The sequence below is a fragment of the Ostrinia furnacalis genome, unplaced genomic scaffold (assembly GCF_004193835.3).
Source record: "Ostrinia furnacalis isolate ACB-3 unplaced genomic scaffold, ASM419383v2 OfSCF0322, whole genome shotgun sequence".
Taxonomy (NCBI): Eukaryota; Metazoa; Arthropoda; class Insecta; order Lepidoptera; family Crambidae; genus Ostrinia; species Ostrinia furnacalis.
The window spans coordinates 1,556,651-1,581,152 of NW_021130561.1; the positions used below are offsets into that span (position 1 = coordinate 1,556,651).

Sequence of the window (24,502 nt, forward strand, 5' to 3'; positions counted from 1 at the left end):
CATTGACAACAAATCGAAGAGGTTATTTTATACAGAAAAGTGCACGCTTTGTTGTTTTTACAATTTAAATGGTTTTTGTACGAAGAAATACGATCAAGTGATTCAAGGAATAACAACCTTTCCCTACCATTCAAATAATTGTAACAAAAATGGGATCTTCCGAGTTTGACGCCACTTTAGGTGGCGATGAACATCTGCCCTTTTCTGTGAATAGTTTGAAATTTGCAGCTTCCCGAAGCATAGAAATTGCTGCCATGACTGAAAGTATCCTTCGCCCCAGCAAGACGAAGCTAATTTTCCAATCCTTGCCTGTTCACATGCGTCGTCGAGTCATGAGCCACAACGCGAAGAGATTGCCGAGAAGGCACAGAGAGGGCCATTTAGAACAACTGACTAAAAGTGGCTTACCTCCAAAGCAAAAACGGCCATCCCGAAAATACAGGAGACGACCTGGCAACTTATTAGAGGAATACACTAGGCGACAAAGAAAAAATGTTTGGTTGGAAACACACATCTGGCATGCAAAGAGGTTTCACATGATAAAGCGCTGGAGCTATAGCATTGCATATGCTCCATGTGATAAAGCTTTTAGAGCTTGTTACAGAGCAAGCTCTGCCCATTGTCTTTTACAGGATATCTCTTATTACACACCAATCCAAATAACTGGACCTGTAGAAATTTTAAAAGAAATGTTTAGCAATATAACAAATAGCTCATGTGGGCTTGGTGTATGTGCCAAAGCTTTTGTAGATGGTAAAAGAGAGGGTTCCATCCACTTATATGAAGCCAAGTCATATCCTTTTGGGTATATTGGTAAAGTTACCTTCATTTGGCACAATACTGAATCAAACAAATGTTTATGGTTATTTGTTCACCCTGCCCAAATCAAACAAGTGGAATCATTATTAACAGATTTGCTGTGCAATACCCAAAATAGCATGAATGAAGTTCCTGAGAAAAAAAGGAAACTCGCAAATAATTATTCAGAAAATATAAAAATGAAATTATTCCCTGGAACTTACAACAGGTTCCGATTAACTGGTCCTAAAAGTCATGCTGTACTTACTCACAGTCTAAAATGTATCCAAAATCTAGAAACCATCAAACAGAATAAATGGGTATCTAATACAAGTGATTCTGAATTCTCAAATCTTAAAGAAAAAGAACAATATTGGCAGAATATTAGTTCTGTGGCTTCTCCTTCAGAATTGCCTCAAAGAATGATCATCGGGTTAGTGGCAAAAGATCCTCGTCTCAGTAGGCCTAAAATTCGCACAAAAGCAGTGAACAATATGAAAGAAAGAAATCTTCAATGTCTCCTAAACATACCACCGAGTATATCAACATCACATCTATGGAATACAAACATACATGATGTAATAAAAAAAGAAAAATTAAGTTGCGCCAAATTCATAGAACATGTGACAAAAACACGATTAGTTCCTGGAGAAATTAATGAGAATGATCCAGTTTTACAAAGTGTACCAGTTGTTTTGATACAGAGGCCAGGATCACAAAATCTGGATTCCAAAAAGATTGGTAAGGAACTATGACAAGACTAATAGTACATACATTCTTGATATGTTGAGTACCTACTTTCTACTAAATAAATTATATTTTCAGGATATGGAAGTGGCTGGGATATCATAATTCCACCTGGTTATGGTCTGCCGTTCTGGCAAACATTCATTATGTTTGGAGCACGGTCTGGAGGACTTCGTGAATCTGAGCATTTATCATTTGAAATGGGAGAGTGCTATTTTCCTCCCGATTCTGAATCTGGCAAAGAAGAGGAAGAGAGAATATCAACAGAGTTAAAAGAAAAGTATTTCAGACTACCACCCAGTAAAAGGGTCAATTATATTAAACTTGCTATTGTTTCTCCATTTATTTGTCCATGGAAAATTCTTTTAACGGACTGGAGCGAGGTTTCTGTTGATTCCTTTTATGTATTGCGTGATAAACAGCTTCTATCCAACCTACAGGTACATAAAACAAAAATTATAATACTTTGACAACTCATTTTGTCACACTCATACAATTAAAGTACATACTTATTACACTTCCTTCACTACTAATATCCAATTTCCTATTTACAGGACTGCATCCAGCAAAGGAAAGAATTACCCGCAATCGAAAATCCATCATCATGTTTAGTGCCAATTTATCTGAAAATGGTCAATAAAGGAAACCTAAAACGAAATGCACTGATCTGTTTGCCAGAAAAACTTGATGTTTCCAACGTTAATTCACTATTTGAACCGCACCATGAGGATTCAAATGAAGTGTTGCGTAAAAAGAAGCGAAAGGAACACAAGGCTAATATTAGAAGACTGAAGAAAAAAGCTTCAATACTAAAGAAAGGAAAATGTGGCCAGGTATGAGATACATCTGTTTCAAAACAAACTTATTTAGACTCATGTAGCCCAAAAATAGTACCCATATTGTGAATGTAAAAATATTTTGATATAATTTTATTTTATTTCCAGGTGAACACTACAAGGCCTAAAAACAAAGCTAAGTCAGAACCATCTGAATATGTCAAAAGCATCAGGGAGCTCTGGGTACCATCAGATGTAAAATCAGTCCGCCACTCGTGTGCGCGTCAAATCATGGGATACCTGACACACGGCGCATTCAGCTTTTCTGAATCCCAAAGTTGTGGCGTAGGTTACATAGCATTCAATGCTTTAAATGCGCTTCTCAAAACCAAACAAAATCAGGTATTAGTTCGAAACACTTCATCAAGAAAGTATAGGTTGGCCAATATAAATATTATAAAGGTTCCATGAATAAAACATTAAATTCTACAAAATAATGCGTTTATTATTCATTTTGCACATGAATATTACATTTCTAATTGTCAATCCACCATAAAACCTACAACCTAGGTTCTATTCCGTACATTGTGATGAACAAACAATACCAAAAATATTTTCCAGTCTATGTAAATTGGTGTTAGTATATGTATTACTGTAAGTCAATCTATCGTATACAAAATTATAGATGTAAAAATAACCATGATAGGCACAATTCATTCATATTATAAGCGATGCTTATTAAATATTGGATCCAGATCAAATTTTTAACATGTCCATGTATTTACAACTTAAATGCTTATTTGTACGACCTCGATTCTACGTGACAAGAAGCCTTCCCGACTGAGTAAACTAGCAGCCGTGAGTTTAATTGAATATGGAAGACCTATTGGGTCTTGTAGCCATAAGACTATGTAAATAGTCATCAGTTTATTTTGGATTACACACAAATTACTTTCTGAAGCGAAATGTTATATCTTTGATCGCTTTCTCGCTATTGCGTCTTCTACAGCTTTGAGTTGTTTGAGCAGTTCTTCTCTTCTCGACACCGATTTCTTACCCGGCGCTGAGTTTATTGGCGAAGTGGCTCCTCGTTTCTTGCCAGAAATATCTGAAATAAAAACAATATTCGTAAACGAAAAAATATGATAAAGTTACTTAATTTATTTGTTTGTACGAGTTTAGATGATAATTAACGTGATTATATTGATAGTTCCCAACATGTTCTTACCTTTATCATCAACTGCTTCTTTTTTACTTGTGACTGTCGAGACTGCAGCAGCTAACCCAGCAGCACTTGCTTTCGCATTTAATCTGTAAAACAATTGACTGCTAAATCTTCAACTTGAATGGCTTCACTCTTCACGTGGCATTTGCGCACATAACGAATTCTTTCGGGTGTAATATCCGGATTTCAATAGTTTAATTTTGAAAACAATCAATTAGAAACTAATTTTATTAATTTAGTTACGTTTTAGTTTCAAAGTGTGTCCGAGTTAACAAATTGTGCATTTGAATATATTAACGAATTGAATGAAGAGGTTAGATTATACACTGGTCATCACAAAAATCGGCCCACCTACGTAGGAAAACTCGTTTCTACTGACACAATCATGGTGCCCCAACAATATTGGTGTTATTTGAAAGCCCAATAAATATCCTTAAAGAAAAACACATTTAATTTCCTAATAAACGATTAACATATACAATAAATGTGACTTGAAAAACTTGAAAAAAGACCTCACTTTGGGCTCACCTCTGGGATCAATTAGACCAATTTTTATGGTTATAAAACCAAATAATGATCTCACGTGTCCTCTTTAACAGATGAATAGCGATTAATCTCAACAGTTTTATAGCCATAAAAGTTGGCTCAAGCGTAACTACCTATTTTTTGAAGAAGTGACTCTGGATTCTTCTACAGACACATTTTTGGGGTAAAAACCTTTCCTTTAATGAAATAAAGTTTAGAACTAGGCTTTTAAATGGTAATATAGTATAGTGTTATTGGTGGGAAGTGGGGATGCATATACGTTTGAAAGTGCTTGTCGCGGGAGGGTCGATTTTTATGATGACCAGTGTATTTAAAACTAGATTGTATTTGTAAGAACTTACCTAGGTCTAGCGGCAGCATTCAGAAGCCTCGCGTGACGCGCTCGCCTTGCTCCCGAACTGCCAGACGATGACGACGAGTGCGACTCGCTCTCGGACTCGCTCGACGATGACGATGATTCTGTAAAATGAAGTTTATTAACTATAGTTCTTGCAACTTACGAAGGCGAGTGTACTTTACTTGTGTGTGTACGTGCACATGCATTATAACGATAGTGTAATGTTTATCAAAACTTTTGAAAAACGAACAGTAGCGAGCCACCACACATGAAAGCTCACTTGCCTTCGTGAATTGCAACAACTATAATATTATAGCAGCCCTAAAAAGTTAGTTGGATTAGCTATATCGAAAGTTGAGACTAAGACTAGGCGCAGACCACCGATTTTTAGTTGGCCGATAGTAGGGCCCGATTTTAATTTGTATGAAGAATCGGCCAAGTCAAATCGGTGTAATGTGCGCACTTCCATATATGCCCATACTGATCAAATGCCCGACTAAACTATCGGCCGGCGAAAAATCGATGGTCTGCGCCTTGGCTCATGCCCTGGATGACTTGATATTATCGTCAATTAGATTTATAGTTAAAAGCAAACAATTACCTGAACCTGATGATGATGACCTTGAGTATTTCTTCCTATCTCTATTTCGGCTGGATGCTTTGCTACGTCCGTATGGATCCACTTCATCCTGTGCAAAAAAGAAGATTGTAAATACGATTGTACTTACACTCATAGCAGACCTTTGCTTATTTTGCAAATAGATGGAGCCAAGCCATGGATGTTTTTGGTAACAAATCAAGTCATTTTGATCGGGTGAATCGCGACAAGACCTTGACTGAACTTGAACTTTTACAGAAGAAAGAAGTGCAAAAATAACAGGAGGCCGAATCCGTCTTCTAAATTCCCAGGTGTAAGATAATGTTTGCACATCATAACTTGTATGAAGTGGTGTTTTTTCCGTCTCATGGTGTATCCTGCAAAGTCTCGTTATTTTGTTTAGTGTGGGTACTTGGAACAATTGTGGAGTTTATTTCTAATATTTTGTAAATGTCATATTTTAGGTCTACCTTTTTTTATATTTTATTTTGTATTTATGTAAATAAATTGATATTTTATTTTAACTGCAGCGCCCTCTGTTGCGCGCCTTTTTGCCAGGAAGTCTTACGAATCGACACGAATTTTATAATATTTTATATTGATAAACCGTCACTGTCAAAAGTGCGCTTAATTGGCGTAATAACCCCCATGTTGGTACCCGCTGAAAACCAGCTTCGTGACTTGACGACTTGTGTGTGTCATGTCACGATTTTCGCTGAGCCTGACCTCTGTACATGTATGCACATAAATGTTAATGCTGAATAAAGGTACCTATTCTATTCTATTCTATTCATTTACCTTATGCCTATGTGAGGCAGGTGGCGGTGGGTTAGCAGACAGCTGCCTCGCAGCAGCGGGCGAGGGCGCGCGACGTCGTGGCGCGGGCGGATTCATAGCAGTCGCGCGCGCAGACGCCATGCGCCGCTCGCGCACTATCACCGATGGCGACAGTCTGTATACCGAGAGGAATATTGTTTCATTGTGGACTCTATTTTTGATAGAAGACAGAAACGTAGCGCGCGCAGACGCCATGCGCCGCTCGCGCACTATCACCGATGGCGACAGTCTGTATAGGTGAGATAGGTTTTATTGTGGACTCTATTTGATAGAATATAGAGTCTAGCAAACGCTAAACTATATTTGATAGAAGACAGAAACGTCGCGCGCGCAGACGCCATGCGCCGCTCGCGCACTATCACCGATGGCGACAGTCTGTATAGCGAGGAGTTAGGTTTTATTGTGGACTCTATTTGATAGAAGATAGAGTCTGCGCAAACGCTAAACTATATTTGATAGAAGACAGAAACGTAGTGCGCGCAGACGCCATGCGCCGCTCGCGCACTATCACCGATGGCGACAGTCTGTATACCGAGAGGAATATTGTTTCATTGTGGACTCTATTTTTGATAGAAGACAGAAACGTAGCGCGCGCAGACGCCATGCGCCGCTCGCGCACTATCACCGATGGCGACAGTCTGTATAGGTGAGATAGGTTTTATTGTGGACTCTATTTGATAGAATATAGAGTCTAGCAAACGCTAAACTATATTTGATAGAAGACAGAAACGTCGCGCGCGCAGACGCCATGCGCCGCTCGCGCACTATCACCGATGGCGACAGTCTGTATAGCGAGGAGTTAGGTTTTATTGTGGACTCTATTTGATAGAAGATAGAGTCTGCGCAAACGCTAAACTATATTTGATAGAAGACAGAAACGTAGTGCGCGCAGACGCCATGCGCCGCTCGCGCACTATCACCGATGGCGACAGTCTGTATACCGAGAGGAATATTGTTTCATTGTGGACTCTATTTTTGATAGAAGACAGAAACGTAGCGCGCGCAGACGCCATGCGCCGCTCGCGCACTATCACCGATGGCGACAGTCTGTATAGGTGAGATAGGTTTTATTGTGGACTCTATTTGATAGAATATAGAGTCTAGCAAACGCTAAACTATATTTGATAGAAGACAGAAACGTCGCGCGCGCAGACGCCATGCGCCGCTCGCGCACTATCACCGATGGCGACAGTCTGTATAGCGAGGAGTTAGGTTTTATTGTGGACTCTATTTGATAGAAGATAGAGTCTGCGCAAACGCTAAACTATATTTGATAGAAGACAGAAACGTAGTGCGCTTTGATAGAAGACAGAAACGTAGCGCGCTCAGACGCCATGCGCCGCTCGCGCACTATCACCGATGGCGACAGTCTGTATACCGAGAGGAATATTGTTTGATTGTGGACTCTATTTGATAGAAGATAGAGTCTAGCAAACGCTAAACTATATTTGATAGAAGACAGAAACGTAGCGCGCGCAGACGCCATGCGCCGCTCGCGCACTATCACCGATGGCGACAGTCTGTATACCGAGAGGAATATTGTTTGATTGTGGACTCTATTTGATAGAAGATAGAGTCTAGCAAACGCTAAACTATATTTGATAGAAGACAGAAACGTAGCGCGCGCAGACGCCATGCGCCGCTCGCGCACTATCACCGATGGCGACAGTCTGTATAGCGAGGAGTTAGGTTTTATTGTGGACTCTATTTGATAGAAGATAGAGTCTGCGCAAACGCTGAACTCTATTTGATAGAAGACACGAGTAGCGCGCGCGGACTACCACCGATGGCGACAGTCTGTATACCGAGGGGAATAATTGTTTCATTCTCGACTCTATTTAATAGAAGATAGATTTGGTAGCGCGCGCTGACACAATGCGTGTCTCGCAGACTATCACCGATGGCGACAGTCTGTATACCGAAGGGAATTATTGTTTTATTGTGGACTCTATTTGATAGAATATAAAGTCGGTAGCGCGCGTAAACACCATGCGTGTCTCGCGAACTATCACCGATGGCGACAATCTGTATACCGAGGGGAATTTTGGGCGTGACGTGCGTATGCGCAGTTAGGCAGTGCGTATCTGGCATAGTGATTGATGAAAGTCAAGGGGTTGTCAACTAATTAATGGCCTAACTGAAAAAACGAATAGTTCTATTCTAACGTTTAAAATTTATCACATGTAAATCAATCAAAATCATAGTCATATTCAATATGAAATTGAGAAATGCCAAATATTGGTCTAAATTGAAAAAAAAAAATATTTTCAATAAAGTTTTTCATAAAAAATCAATCAGTAAGAGGGTTAGGTCATATTGGTAAATTAAAATCAAATTACTGGCCAAAACAGGACCAATGAAATCACTAAAAAAAATATATTCATACACAAATAATTTGGAAAAATAGTTACACCCAAAACCTCAAACTGCAATCTGGCTATCTAACAAACAAAATTGTACGCAGAAAAACAAAAACCCACCTCTGTCTCGACGAAGAGGATGCCCTTCGCTTGCGTCTGGCTCCGGGAGACCTCGAACTTCGGGAGCTGGAATTTGAAGAGCTGTAGGGTCAACGGGACGGGGGCACACGCACTCCATGCAACGGACGCAAACGTATGACACGACCATACACGGGATTATCACCAATGATGTATGTACAAATAACGCCCATTTTACGTCGTACGCGGTCCGCGATCACTCACGCACACACACAACAGGCATAAAGCGAACCCCAGTGAATAACATGCATGTTAATGACAGATCAGATGAGATCAGAGTCCGAACACCGAAACACGTTAGTTATGAAAGCGAAACCCAACGGCGGGGACGGGAAGGAGACGGGGAGAAAACTCAAAATTAATAAATATAGAATCAATAAAATAATAATTTTGACAGGATAAAATCGATAAATATTTTCTCAGTCTATTATTACTAACGAAATGTATTTTGTATTTATGCAAAATATACTAAATAACATATAAATGGGAATGTTGCGGCTTTCAAAATATGTACTTAAATAATCAAGTGGCAAACTAAAAAAATAAACAGGCTATGCAATAAATAATTTTCAATGTTCATTCACGGCTTAACCAATAATAACTGAGCAATCATTATCCATTTTCAAAAACTTTTTATTTTAGTGCAATTATGTGGTCAATATTTTTCTACAGTGAAAAATTTGATCAAAATCCAGCAAATCGAGCGTAAAGCTTGTAAAATCATGAGAACTATTGAGACACCAATCGTGAAAAAATGAAAAGTGAACAAATTGCTCGATCTACTGGGTAATCTTTTCATCTGACACATGGCGATTTAGATTAGGTTTTACACAGATAGAATTTTCATCGCAACAGTCGATCCATAAAATCAGCGAGTGCATTCTTTCAAAGCGCATACTATCGTCTGATTTTTACATTTCACCCAAATTAAATATGATTCAAATATGATTAAATCTATTTTTCTCCAACTAAGTCACATCATGTGCCCAATCCGACAGCAAAATGTGACGTCACGTCCCAGAAATAAAAAACAAAATCTATCCGTGCAACCTAACCTCAACCGCCGATCCGATGCTCCTCACATTCCCAAACGTACCTTGTAGACGAGTACGAGTCATCAGAGGAGGGCGGGCGACGTCGTCGCGCGGCGGGCTCCTGCCGCATCCACGGGTCGGCCCACTCGTCGCCGCGGCCCTCCCGCCCGCGCCCGTCGCGCCCCTCTCTCCCCTCGCGAGTGTCTCGCGGCTCGCGACCTTCCCGTCGCTCTACTTCGGCCCGTTGGACTATCACTTCGCGGGAGGAGCGCAGACGTCTCTGTTATGATAAATATGAAATAATATGTATAGCATGATTTATTTAAACAACCAATCACATTATTAGTGAAATATGTTTTCAATAATATTGAAATCAAAGACGTGACGTCATAACTAGTTTCTAAAAAGAACATAAGTTTTTTTTTTTATGCATAACAAGGCAGGTATTTGACCACAATTGCACCTGATGTTAAGTGGGATTCAGTCTAATCCTAAATTCTTTAGAAATTTCCATCGATGTAAACAAACACTTGTGCACACAATTACACTATAATACTCACGTTTTCTTAATATCATACACATTATTTCACAAGCTCATGAAACCAACTTTATTCTCATGATGAAACAAATGTGAAATCTAACATTGAAAACAAAATATTTTAACAAAATATTTGGATTGTGAAAATTTGTGCTACATGTTAAATGTCAAATCGACATTTGGCGTTTAAATTTAGGTCCTATCTCTGGAAAATCTGTAAGTCATAGACAATATTCATAGATAATAATCTGTAAATTTAATCGATTTTATTTCAAGTATTCAATTATTTCAATTACCAATTACTTTGATAATATTAATTTAAAATAAAATATAAACGAGGTTATATTCAACAACGTATTTTTTCTTCATTAAATGCAACAACACACTTTGCGAAGAAGTCTTTGAATTCAGCTTTATTATACAGACGAGTGTCACATAAAAAAGGCCTTTCGACCACTTTTCGACTGGTTTACGATTTTATTGTGCACTTTGTCTAGACCCACTATCCTATTTTGACGATCACATTACTGATCTCAACATCAATCAGAAGAGGGATTGATGTTCATAATTAAGTATACAAACTATCTTTGAAAATCTAATAATCGTCTGTTGCAGTCCGTAAATGACATTTACAGAATTGCGATTAACGAGAGATTTTGTCACATCACTAGTAGATCAACTGACATAGACTAAAAATTCGTCAATGTCAGTTGGCCATATTTGTTTACATTTAGGGAAATTTCTAAAGAACTAAGGTATAGAATGGTACATATCTGCCCTGTAAATGTAAGTCAATTTTTCATTTTAATTTGAGTGAATGAGGGTTTTCGCGTTTGAAAGATCGACGTGGATGCGGGGTCTTACTGCTGCGTGATTGGTGGATTTTGACATATCTGTCAATGTCATGTCAAAAATAACCAATCATGCAGCATTTGGACCTCGCGTCTACGTATTGCCATCTGGCGGATTTTTCAAACGCGAAAACCCTCATTGCGTCAGTATTCAAGAGTGGAGAACGCAAGAAAGAAGGATAAGTCACCTGCATAGTTACAACGATTGGAAATCAACAGTTCGGCTTGCCTTACAATGGTTGAGATTTTTTACTAGGACTTTGTATCAGTTGGTAACAAAGTAGTATATTTACCTTGTGATATGCATTGGGGTCCTGCATTTGCGCTCGCTCGTCGTAGTGCGGCGGGCGCTCGTACGCGCGCTCGCGCTCGTAGCCTCGCTCGTGCTCGTAGTAACGCTCGCGCTCGTCCGCCGGCCGCGGGTACCGGCCGCGGTACATGGGCGGCGCGCCGTATGCCCTACTGGATAAGGTATATTTTAAAAATCATCATTCGTAAGTAGATGATTGTCCGGTAGATGCAGTTTAAGTTTGTTGCTTAGAAAATATTATATTAGAATTTTTACATCTTTCACTACGAGGGATAATTATTAATTGAAAGGCTTTGTTATATGTAAAATGTAAAATTATATTGCTTCAAATAAAATAAATTACATTTCGTTTTGGTAGAAAATTCAAGACAAAAGAGAAAAGTGACAATCGATGAAAAAACGCAAAAAAGTAAAAAGTATTTTCTAACCGGCCAGGCGCGCGACCAATGAGTTTGGTATGCAACCTCAAAATTGTATTCATTACTTATAGGTCATCAAAACGGACCTGAACATTTCCGCCCGCTAAAGGACATAACTCCAGGATGTCCTTTACCTACTTAGTTAAACAAAACAAGAACCAAACAAAAATCAAATCCATACTATACAGTTCGAAGTTAAAGTAAACTATGTACACGATAAGCTTAACAAAAAAATCAAACTTCCTTGCCTTCAGCGGGCATAATAGTAATAAATACTACTAAATAGTTTATGTAGCTCATACTCTTACCTAAAACATTCTCATTGTGATTAAAAAAATAATAATAATAAGTTTACTTAAACTATACAAACAAAGAGAATTGCTACCACAAAATATCAATCGAATCATAAGAATTAAAGTAATTTTAACATACACATCATATTTACATTTCAACTTAAAATTACAATAATTAATTATTCCGCTAATGGAAGCACACAAATTTTGGACACAGGTCTTTTGATCAAAGAATTTTGTGTGCGAACAGTAACCACCCGGGTGATCTGATCAGGGCCAGGATGTTTCTGCTCGACTCTACCCAACAACCACCTGCCAGGAGGCATGCCATCTACTTTGATCAAAATCACGTCCCCAGTTTATTTAGTTACCTTCGGCATCTTCTACCCTAGTATACACTACAGCTGCATAAGCTGTTTTTGACACATTCTAAAAACCATTGAATTGGATTTGTTTATAAGAAGTTTTTGTGTGTAACCAGCGCGGGATTATCACATTCTTCAATGCACTCAAACCATCACGGTAAGTACACCATTTGCTTAATAATTCGCTTGGCAGCTCTTCATCCCAGTCGATACCAGCCAACCATAGTTGTTGAATCATAGTTTTTGCTATAATGATGCTTGGAGCCAGCCAGCCTAGCGGATCAAATAGTCTACTTATATCAGATAAAACTCTTCTTTTTGTTACAGGTTCTATTAGAGCAGCAAGATCAACCGAGTACTGAAAGGAATCACTACGTGGATCCTAGGTAAGTCCCAAGATTTTTGTTATATTTGCGTCCATTTCTATCTTGATACCTTCATCTTTATCTCTCACATCTTCCTTTATTTTATGTAGTAATTCCATACTATTACTTATCCATTTTTGTAACTGAAAGCCACCCTACGCTAATGTAGCTTTTATTTCGCTGTAAATTGAATAACCGTCATCTACATTTTCAGTTCCTGTCATGAGGTCATCCATATAGAAATCATTCAGAATGATTTCCTTTATCCTTGGAGATTCCTGAGCTTCATCGTATGCTACTTGCTGCAACGCGCGAACTGCCAAAAATGGCGCGCAAGCGGTTCCAAATGTAACCGTTAGGAGTTCGTGCTCTTCGATTTCCTTTTCAGGATTATCTCTCCACAGTATACGTTGAAAAGACGTATCTTCTCTGTCTACAAGCACCTGTCGATACATCTTTACAATATCAGCTACTATGCAGATGAGATGTTTTCTCCAACGCATAACGATGTGTCGAAGATCCGCTTGCAGGGCCCTACCATCAAGTTATCATTCAAAGATATTCCGTTACTACCTTTGCAGGATGCATCGAATACGACACGAACCTTTGTCGTTGCTCTGTCTTCACGGATTACAGCATGATGGGGTAAGTATAAACTTCTTTTATTTACTTCCTGCTTCGTTACCTTTACCGTGTGGTTCAATTCTGCATATTCATGTATCACTTGACTATAATCGATTTTCAATTTTATGTTCTTTAACAGTTTAGCTTCCAATACTTAAATCTCTTTTCAGCTATTTGTTTAGATCCACCTTCTGCACAGCTTCGAATATCATCCTTGAACGGCAGTCTGACTACATAACGACCACTTTCATCACGTCGTGTGGTGGCTACGAATAACTGTTCGCATTTTACCTCTTCTTCAGTCAACATCTTTTTGGCCACACAAGGTTCTCCTTCAAGCTCCCAGAATTTCTTCAACATGTCATCATTCTCCATACTTACATGCATGACTGTAGTGTTAGTAAATGAATCGGTCCCAGATAGGGAATCTGTTTCAACGACTCCAGACAGTATCCAGCCAAAAGTCGTTTCTTGTGCTAATACCCGGCTAAATGCACTGCGTTCAATACCTGCTCTAACTACTTGGCTGTATACTTCAGCACCTAGCAGAACGTCAATTTTATTTGGCTTATAATATTCCGGATCAGCAAGGTCTCCTATTGTTAACCCTAACAAATCTACAGGGCATGCTTCTACTGATGGAAGTAGAGATGATATTGAGTTTAAAACGTAAACGTTAATCTGCATGTTAAAAGTTGGATCAAACCTCGACTTTAAGTGTAAAGTCACGTACGATTTAGACAACAAAGTATTGTCTACCCCTACACCTGTTACAGTGTGTTTACTAAAGTTTTTCTTTAGTCCTAAGTACTGAACCATTGATTCAGTTATAAAAGAGCCTTGTGAACCTTGATCTAACAAGGCTCGCATATCACGGTAAGTGCCATCCCTCGACTTGGCTTTAACCAATGCTGTTGGTAACAGAACAGTTTCTTTACAATTTCCAGTCGATAAACATGACACAACTTTATCATCAAGATTTCCTACCTTTGTGCTTGAATTAGCCGTTCCTTCCGCCCGCATGGCAGAATTGACGCCCTTCGCCGAGTTATCCCCCATAGATTGCGATAAATCGCTGGGATGTAACAATGTATTATGACGTTTTTTGCAAATATGGCATCTGAAAGTAGTTTTGCAAGCCTTGGCAGGGTGATTATTGTATAAACAAATAAAACACAAACCTTTCTCCTGAGCAAAACACCGGCGAGTTTCGTTACTTTCCTGTGCAAACTTTTTACACTTTGTAATTTTATGGCTATCGTAACAATAACTGCAAGTTATTCTATAGGTATTATTTTGTGCATGATACGTATGAGAACTTTTACTTNTCGAAGCCAAAGAGGCTTGCTTGTGAGCGAGCCTCGAGCCTGAGGCGGAGCTGCGGACGAATGTCCAAGCAGGACAATAACTCGCGGCTCCGTTTCTTTGGGCTCTGGTGGAAACCGTCGGGTTTTAGTGGGTAGGCCCCGCCTTTAGTGGGTAGGCGGGGAGAGTCCCACATAACCCACTGGCCGTCCCCATAGACCAGTGGGTATGCGCAAAGCATTTCCCGACGAAAAAAAAAAAAGGCCTATACTCAGCAGTGGATGTCCTGATGATTGCTGTAATGTTATTCTCATTACCACTGAACTGACAGTGTGGTGGATGACATTACAGTAAGGCCCTTTTCACACGTCCCGGTTGCCGGCTAACCGGCGCCGGGTATCCGGTGGTGAAGTGTATGGGCATGGTACGTAGCTTTCACATGTTCCGGCGTAATTAATCCGGCATGCCCATACACTTCACCACCGGGTACCCGGCACCGGATAGCCGGCAACCGGGACGTGTGAAAAGGACCTTAGTCCTTTACGCGGTATAACCGGAAAACCGAAAAAGCGCCCCTTTCGGGGGCCCCCACCACTTAATCACAACTCCGTCGAAGTCGAAAACCTAGGGGAGTCTTCATGGACAACTAATGAAGCCAACTAATAAGCCGTGTGGTGACGGCAGAGTAGAATACATTTGTCACCAACCCCTACTCTTCCCGTGGGTGTCGTAAGAGGCGACTTAGGGACTACACATCAAACAGAGAATGGGCAGCAGCGCTCTCTGAAAAAAATCAATCTTTTAAACTGCGATCTCCAACCCGCCTGCCAAGCGTGGAGATTATGGCAAAACCCTCCACTATAGTGGAGGAGGCTCATAGTCCAGCAGTGCTATAGTTCCAAAATACTGGACTGTCCTGTCGATGACATTGACAGTGGGGCGCCACCGTCAATACCGGATCGCTGGTTCAGATTTTTGCCATGTTGGAAACCATATAGTTGAGCGATGGTAGCGCCCCCCTGTCATTGAGTTTGGTGGGACAGTTCAGCGTGGGTCAGCTATATAGGGCTGACTTCGGTATAGCCTGACCAGGAACATAAAAACCCTGGCATAGAGGCGCGTCAATTGCATTTGATAGTGCAACACTGAGTACAGTCGTACCTGTGTTAAATTAATAGGCTAACTTTATGTATCAGGATTCAGGATTACGGGCTAATTTGATATTTTCATAAATTAACGAAAAAATATGATTACCTATAGGTAAGCTGGTTTAAATAAATTAAATGAAACCATCAATCGAGCTAGTAGGATTTATTTTATTATTCATCAATAATCAAATTCAGAACTTGAATATTCAACTGCAATGTCTGCTCATGAACGCTTCAAACTCGGTACTTCTTTCCCAATTCCATAAAATTCAACACTTAGAAAGTGACAAAAAACTTTAAAATAGGTAGTTGAAACAAACCACAGCTAATTTTTCATAGCGGACTGTACTATACGATAAACATGTCAGTCAATTTGACAACCTTTGTCGGAAACATTATTCAATGAAAATATTGTCCGAACCCTTTTAATATTTCTCTTCGACAAATACTTTAACACATTGTGAACCACTTTTCTTTCACGACTCTATAAAGATTTTAGCAATTTAATTCACAAAATCAATTGCACACATTTAAAATAAAGTTTGTTTACACTTTGACAGCAATAGACTGACATGCAAGGTGACATGTCAATGAAGTTTTCAGTTACTGTTGCCATTAAAAGAAATTAGTACCATTAGTTTTCCGCAACATGGCGAGGGTTTTTATAGGTGCTAAACTGCGGAAAATGGCGGAGGAAATTACTGTACCTAGATAAAATTAGGTGATACAATTATTATTAAAATTCTAAGTTTTTCATTTATTGAGACCCAAGAACAGTTGTTAGTGTGACTATTTTATTTATTTATTTTTTTATGAAAGTATCTTACTAGACGTTTAAATTCAAATAAAAAAATAATTACCTATGTAGTGTTTGTTAAACACCTGTACCTTTTTGAATAGCTAATGAATCAAGGAACTAAATTCTGTAATTTGTACACAACATTCCATACATTTTTTCTTGGAAATTCTTCGTTTAATTACCTAAAACATTTTTTTTGCAAAATAATACATGGTTTTTTATCTTTTACTTGAGTAATGACGATTCTTTCTTGCAAATTTTAATTTAAAATGTCAATCTTATTATTTAGCTATACGAATACAACAAAAAAGTTAACATTATTCCGTATTCTTCATTACAAGGGTACATTTTAACATAAAAAATGGAGATTTTTTAAAAAATACTTTAATCTTGAATAACTTGGAAATGAAAATGAAATTTAAATTAAATGACTGCAAATAAGCTCTACTTTAACCCCTTTCAAGGAATGTGTCGCTTTACCTGTCACCCTGTATAGTAGACTATAGTGTCCGACCGAATGTTCGGTTTCGGTTTCGTTTTCGGTTGAGTTTCGGTAAAAACACGAGTTTCGGTTTAGTTTCGTTTTCGGCGGCAAACTTGCCGAAACTACGACCGAAACCGAATGTGCATTCGGGAGTTTCCGCGCTGTTATCGGTCATGTTCGGCGCGTTGAATGAGTGGATGAATCCGATCAGAGCCAATGTCGTGATTCGCTCGCTTGTTTGTTTGCTGTTAGTTTTGTTTTGTTGTGGTGGCGAGTTTTCGAGTGATTTATTTTGAATTTGGTAAATTTTATCTCGTTTTATGTCGTTATAACATAAGAGCGGGTGTAAACATAAAGAAAAATATTCAATATGACTGATAAAATTATAATCAAGTTTAATCTAACCTATATTTTTTTTTGGTTCGCAAATGCTATACGTAAACAAATATTAGTTACTAAGTAGTTAGTAATGACTATAGTGCATTTCATGGTGATAATAAGTATTATGGATTCAGAGTTTCAAAGTTCTTTTTAGTATTTATCACCAACGTATCCAAGTGGCAAGTACATTAGATACTAACTTACGTACTACCAATTTTGTTTTGAGAAATTATTAAGGTAAAAGACCCGACCATGGGACGGGTTATGTAGATGTCCTGAATATTGCGAGTAATTAAAAAAAAATCTAGACTATAAATCCTTCTTTTTCTTTTTTTTATTATTATACATACTCTCAAGCTTTTCCCAGCTGCTCAAGTAGTTTTCAGCTGTAACTGAAATATTTTTTAAGAGTTGTGCAGCATCTCCCACAAGATAAGCTTTCAAGTAGTATAATTTCTGTGCTGAATCTAAAGTATTATTATTATGGACCAGTCCTAAGAACAAATCTCTGAAAGTTTGCCACTCTAGGTACCTACCTGAAAATGTGGGTATTTTTATTTCAGGTAATTTGAACTGCGTTGTTTGTGGAGCTGATTTATTATGTGATTTAAAAGTTGGCAATGAAACTAACATGTTTAATTTCTCCTTAATATTTGACTTGTAATCCATGTATAATTCCTCTACCTCGTCAAACACATTGTTTTTGTAATAATCAGACTCTTGCAGTTCATCCTCGTCAATGCTACTGACAATCTCTTGTTGAGTTTTAAAAAAGACTGCCCAGTGCTGTTCTAATGTCTCCAACCTAGTTTCAAGATAAGCTTGACTTAACCTATCTTTTGGACACTTTTTGAAATTAGTAAAAGCTCTTTCGATTGCGGCCTTAGTGGCCTCTTGAACCTTAGCTAATGGTTCCATAGTTGACAAATAAATCAACAAAATACACAACAAGTAAAATAAAAATACAAAAATACACACGCACAGCAGCAAAATATACACAGTTAATAAAACAAAAAACAAGTACACATGAAAAAATGCAACGTTAGTAAAGTAAATGTTCAAAGTTAATTTTCTTTCTTCTTTCCGTTTCAATAAGTAAATAATGTTTAAACTACTCACGATTGCACTCTCACAACACACACTTGAAGATGATATTACGTGCACCATCAGCTGCTAGGCTCGTACTTCTTTTCTTACGCTCGCTTTGCTCGTTCGAATTTAGCGCTCCCTAGCGCTCCTTGGCTGCCGCCAACCGCTGCCAACGACTTAACTGCTCCTCCCGTACGCTTATTATCCAGTCTCCATCCAGAGACCGGACCCTTCCACTACCGTGTGGACTCCGAAATAGCAGCTTGCTATCCAGTTATTACGTACAGGCGGTATTCCGCAATGGACTACCGAAACTTCCCTACCACTTTCAAAGCCAATCCGGCTCGAAGGACCATGAACGGAATTTTTACATCTTTCACTACGAGGGATAATTATTAATTGAAAGGCTTTGTTATATGTAAAATGTAAAATTATATTGCTTCAAATAAAATAAATTACATTTCGTTTTGGTAGAAAATTCAAGACAAAAGAGAAAAGTGACAATCGATGAAAAAACGCAAAAAAGTAAAAAGTATTTTCTAACCGGCCAGGCGCGCGACCAATGAGTTTGGTATGCAACCTCAAAATTGTATTCATTACTTATAGGTCATCAAAACGGACCTGAACAAAGGTTCTACACAAGTGGCACATCTTTTAGCTAGGTTCTGACGTGGGTTGCTAGTGGCGTGACGTGTATAGGCCTACGTAGAGCTGTATACATAAGCGTACACGTGCGCGATTGGATATTGTATCGATTAATGAAGTTTAAAAAAAATGGGGCCCAATATTTCCAACGGAATAGACCAGCTTCGCGTAGGGGCGTGGGTCCCTAGTGGCGTGACAAAGCTTACATTCAGCAATGTGACGCGTGCGCAGCGTCGTGTTCGCGCGGCGGCTACGCAATCACAGAGACGTCGGCGTACACCACACCAGTTCCGCTTGGGGCGTGTGACGCTATTGACGCGGTACTTCTATAGGTAACGTAGGCCTATACCTACGTTTAGCAGCAGGCACGTACCTATAGACATCAGGGTCCCTATGCGCGGCGTCGTGAGCACGCGGCGGCGAGGCTCCCACGGCGGCGGCTGCGTAAGCCAGCTCCGCGTCAATAGATGGAGTTTCTTTACTTTTGATGTTACTCTCGCCGCGGCGCAATACACCAGCCCCGTGTGAGGCATGAGACCGTGTTAGCGTAACCTATTGTAGGTCAATAAGGGTTACCCACGTATATGTAGATGTAACTTTTGATGATGCGCGGACGCCGGCAGTGGCATACACCAGCTCCTAAATTCAGCTAGCGACACTCAACAGTACACATCAGGGTCTCTGAATGCAGCATCTAGCGCGATCGATAGTGTATACATTCAATCGATTAGTAAATCGATCGTTCAAAAATAGGGTCCTACACCTACCTATACACATCAGGGTCCCTATGCGCGGCTTCATGTGCACGCGGCGGCGAGGCTCCCACAGCAGCGGCTGCGTAAGCCAGCTCCGCGTCAGGGTCATGCACCACGCCGCCCACTGATAGATGGAGCTTCTTCAGCTATTGATGTTGCACTCACGAGCATACACCAGCCCTCGTGGGGCATGAGACCCTATTAGTGCAACGTATAGCCCTAGGTTCAGCTGGCAGCACGCACCAATACATGCTCGTATCCGATAACCTGTCCGCGATGTGCTGCACGATCGAGTGTATCGATTATTAATCGATAGCATTGGTTGCTAATACAATATCGATTGCTAGCTACGTACCTGTAAACATCAGGGTCCCTATGCGCGGCGTCATGCACATGCGGCAGCGGCTGCGTAAGCCAGCTCCGCGTCGGGGTCATGCACAACGCCGCCCACGGATAGATGGAGTTTCTTTAACTTTTGATGTTACACACGGCGGCGCATTACACCAGACCCGTGTGAGGCATGGGGACCTTATTAGCGAAACCTTTTATATATCAATAAGGGTTACCCACGGATAGATGTAACTTTTGATGATGCGCGGACGCCGGCAGTGGCATACACCAGCTCCTAAATTCAGCTAGCGACACTCACCAGTACACATCAGGGTCTCTGAATGCAGCATCCAGCGCGATCGATAGTGTATCCATTCAATCGATTAATAATCGATCGTTCAAAAATAGGGTCCTACACCTACCTATACACATCAGGGTCCCTATGCGCGGCGTCGTGAGCACGCGGCGGCGAGGCTCCCACGGCGGCGGCTGCGTACGCCAGCTCCGCATCAGGGTCATGCACCACGCCGCCCACTGATAGATGGAGCTTCTTCAGCCTTTGATGTTGCACGAGCAATAGACGAGCATACACCAGCCCGCGTGGCGCATGAGGAACTATTAGTGCAACGTATAGCCCTAGGTTCAATGAGGGTTTTCGCGAATGAAAGATCCGCTAGATGGCGGGATGTGGGGTCTGACTGCTGCGAGATTGGTGGATATTGACATATTTGTCAATGTCATGTCAAAAATAACCAATCATGCAGCATTTGGACCTCGCGTCTACGTATTGCCATCTGGCGGATTATTCATTCGCGAAAACCCTCATTGGCAGCACGCACCAATACATGCTCGTATCCGATAACCTGTCCGCGATGTGCTGCACGATCGAGTGTATCGATTATTAATCGATAGCATTGGTTGTTAATACAATATCGATTGCTAGCTACGTACCTGTACACATCACGGTCTTTATGCGCGGCGTCATGCGCATGCGGCGGCGGCTGCGTAAGCCAGCTCCTCGTCGGGGTCAGGCACCACAACACCCACGGATAGATGAAGTTTCTTCAGCTTTTGATGCCACTTACAGTAACGGCGCCATACACCAGCCTTGCGTGGGGCGTAGGTTCCCAATAGCGCAAACTATAGGCCTACAGTCAACTAGCGGCAATCACCAGCAGCATTTGAGCGCGGTGTCATGCGCAACCGATAATGTATCGATTACTAATCGAGAGTTCAAAAATAGGGTCCAACGTTTACCTGTACACATCAGGGTCCCTATGCGTGGCGTCATGAGCACGCGGCGGCGAGGCTCCCACGGCGGCGGCTGCGTACGCCAGCTCCGCATCAGGGTCATGCACCACGCCGCCCACTGATAGATGGAGCTTCTTCAGCTATTGATGTTGCACTCACGAGCATACACCAGCCCGCGTGGGGCATGAGGAACTATTAGTGCAACGTATAGCCCTAGGTTTAATTGGCAGTACGCACCAATACATGCTCGTATCCGATAACCTGTCCGCGATGTGCTGCACGATCGAGTGTATCGATTATTAATCGATAGCATTGGTTGCTAAGACAATATTGATTGCTAGCTACGTACCTGTACACATCAGGATCCCGATGGGCGGCGTCATGCGCACGCGGCGGCGGCTGCGTAAGCCAGCTCCTCGTCGGGGTCATGCACCACAACGCCCACGGATAGATGAAGTTTCTTCAGCTTTTGATGCCACTTACAGTAACGGCGCCATACACCAGCCTTGCGTGGGGCGTGGGTTCCCACTAGCGCAAACTATAGGCCTACAGTCAACTAGGGGCAATCACCAGCAGCATTTGAGCGCGGTGTCATGCGCCACCGATAATGTATCGATTACTAATCGAGAGTTCAAAAATAGGGTCCAACGTTTACCTGTAAACATCAGGGTCCCTATGCGCGGCATCATGCGCACGCGGCGGCGAGGCTCCCACGGCGGTGGCGGCGTAAGCCAGCTCCGCGTCAATAGATGGAGTTTCTTCACTTTTGATGTTACACTCGCCGCGGCGCAATACACCAGCCCCGTGTGAGGCATGGGGACCTTATTAGCGTAACCTTTTATAGATCAATAAGAGTTACCCACGGATAGATGTAACTTTTGATGATGCACGGACGCCGGCAGTGGCATACACCAGCTCCTACATTCAGCTAGCGACACTCAACAGTACACATCAGGGTCTCTGAATGCAGCATCCAGCGCGATCGATAGTGTATCTATTCAATCGATTAATCGATTGTTCAAAAATACGGTCCAATGTTTACCTGTAAACATCAGGGTCCCTATGCGTGGCGTCGTGAGCACGCGGCGGCGAGGCTCCCACGGCGGCGGCTGCGTACGCCAGCTCCGCATCAGGGTCATGCACCACGCCACCCACTGATAGATGGAGCTTCTTCTCCTCGAAGTCCATGTCTTGCTCTTTACGCTTGTTCGCTATCCGGAGCATCTGTTGGGGAAACATAAGTTCAATTAAAAGACAATGCCGGAAATTGGCGTCTTTTTTTTTTCGCGCGGCCATCGACCAAACTTTGTTTTTTGATTACAAAATAGTGTAATAAACCAAACTTACTAAGACTTGTATACCTCTAAACTCAGTCTGAACTGAGTTACGAGCATTATAAGTTTGATGATTTTCATACTAGATTTGCTTTTTGCGCGCAAAGTTTTGTAAGAAATTGCAACAAAATAGTGAGATTGTATGTGTAAACAAACAATATCATCCATTAAAGGCTCCAGACATCAGTATGGAGCAGAATCAGCGCAATAAAAAAATAGCGCTATATTTTGTTGCAATTTTTTACAAAACTTGCGCACAAAAAGCAAATCTAGTATGAAAATCATCAAACTTCTAATGCTCGTAACTCAGTTCAGACTGAGTTTAGAGGTATACATGCCATAGTAAGTTTAGTTTATTACACTACTTTGTAATTAAAAAACAAAGTTTGGTCGATGGCCGCGCGAATTAAAAAAGACGCCACTTTCCATACAAAATCTGGCATTGCCATTTAGTACAAGCTACCCTATGCACAGCACATTCTAAAAAACATTATGTTGGTTACCAACTTTTAGTTGTGATATCTTAAAAGACTTGTGACGTCACAATTTCACGGTCTCGTCTGTATTCTAATCGATAGGCTAATGACGTGACTAATTAAATGGTAGTGCAGTGACCTCTTTAGCTGTCCGCAGGCCGCGCTCCCAAGCGGACTCGGGATAGGCGACGTCTCGGGGCGACACGACGCGACCCTGCCATATAATGGCCAACAACGCACAGTGTGTTGACCTCTTTAATCCGTGCCCAAAAATATTTAAAAAAGAAAAGAGAAATACCTCTTTAGCTGTCCGCAGGCCGCGCTCCCAGGCTGACTCGGGCGGGGCCACGTCTCGTGGCGGCGCGGCGGGGTAGGGCCCGCTGGCCGGCACGCCGCGGACCACGTCGAACATGTTGTAGTTGCCTTTGTCCGTCACGCCCGGGTGGAGGAATCTGAGGAGAAATGATAGTTGTAAACGCTAGACCATTTGGAACCTTACGAATGACATCATAAGCTTCGAATTTGAATTAGTTGTCAAATGGTTCTGAATAGCCAACCTACTTGGTTCCTACTAAAGCCCGGTCCGTGAGCAGATAGAATTTTGTCCAATGACCCCTAACTACCCATCCTTATCGCTCGCGCGTAATTATATTGCTGTCGCGACTGTGCGACCGGTCCCCGCAGATAATTACGCGCGAGCGATAAGGATGGGTAGCTTAGGGTCATTGGACAAAATTCTACGTGCTCACAGACCGGGCTTCAATTGAGTAATTTAGGCGAGTGGTGAGTAATTTTAGTAGCTAAACGTGTCCGAACACCACTAATTAGTAGGTTTAGGTCATGCTAGAATCGCGATCAAGAGTGGTAAGTTATAATTAACATATTTAATTCAAATCAAGAAATGGTAAAAAGACTCATTAGAAAAGGTCACGTATTGATGTCGATAAACTAGTAGCATATTTAGTTTTATGCTTACACAGCACATAGCAATGCGTTTCTCATTCTCAGATACACTATTTTGGTCTAGCTACATAGATTAATTATAGAAATTCAAACTCAAATTGATATGAAATACACAAAGTAAAATGTGTTTTCAGGCACTGACCTCTATACACACTGGACTGGCTGCTGTTATAATATTTTGTGCCTATTTGATTTTCGCCTTTTTGGTGTTGTAGGCCATACTGTAGGCAGATACGAGTGTCCATGGAACTAAAATTAGTGATTTTCTTTCTCGCTTACTCCTATGGTTACTCCATATAATGTACGTCAAAATTAGCTCTCGGGACACTCGTAGTCGCGCTTCAAATTGTCACTCAAAATTAGCTGTCATTTGTACGAGAC

At 41.0% G+C, this 24,502-nt stretch overlaps 2 protein-coding genes across 13 annotated transcripts in view; one reads left to right on the top strand and one right to left on the bottom strand.

Annotated features, from left to right (window-relative positions):
* Pop1 (POP1 ribonuclease P/MRP subunit) lies at window positions 1-2,920 on the top strand. Its single transcript, XM_028315033.1, has 4 exons — window positions 1-1,539; window positions 1,624-1,985; window positions 2,100-2,378; window positions 2,490-2,920. The coding sequence occupies exons 1-4, from the start codon at window positions 150-152 to the stop codon at window positions 2,790-2,792; spliced, it is 2,334 nt and encodes a 777-aa protein (XP_028170834.1). The 5' UTR covers window positions 1-149; the 3' UTR covers window positions 2,793-2,920.
* LOC114360297 (zinc finger CCCH domain-containing protein 18) overlaps window positions 2,806-24,502 on the bottom strand; it is a 27,994-nt gene continuing 6,297 nt past the window's right edge. For 4 of the 12 annotated variants that reach the window (XM_028314984.1, XM_028314954.1, XM_028314932.1 and 1 more), the window contains 11 exons: window positions 23,457-23,610; window positions 22,500-22,572; window positions 21,355-21,463; window positions 11,079-11,247; window positions 9,459-9,676; window positions 8,345-8,425; window positions 5,826-5,979; window positions 5,031-5,118; window positions 4,434-4,551; window positions 3,550-3,632; window positions 2,806-3,429 (listed from right to left, as the gene is read on the bottom strand). In XM_028314984.1, coding sequence (XP_028170785.1) covers window positions 3,290-3,429; window positions 3,550-3,632; window positions 4,434-4,551; window positions 5,031-5,118; window positions 5,826-5,979; window positions 8,345-8,425; window positions 9,459-9,676; window positions 11,079-11,247; window positions 21,355-21,463; window positions 22,500-22,572; window positions 23,457-23,610 — 1,387 coding nt within the window. In that variant the 3' untranslated portion in view covers window positions 2,806-3,289. Of the gene's footprint in view, window positions 3,430-3,549; window positions 3,633-4,433; window positions 4,552-5,030; window positions 5,119-5,825; window positions 5,980-6,667; window positions 6,912-8,344; window positions 8,426-9,458; window positions 9,677-11,078; window positions 11,248-21,354; window positions 21,464-22,390; window positions 22,573-23,456; window positions 23,611-24,502 lie in introns of those variants that run through there. The other 8 variants (XM_028314976.1, XM_028314993.1, XM_028314961.1 and 5 more) reach the window with 5 other exon arrangements.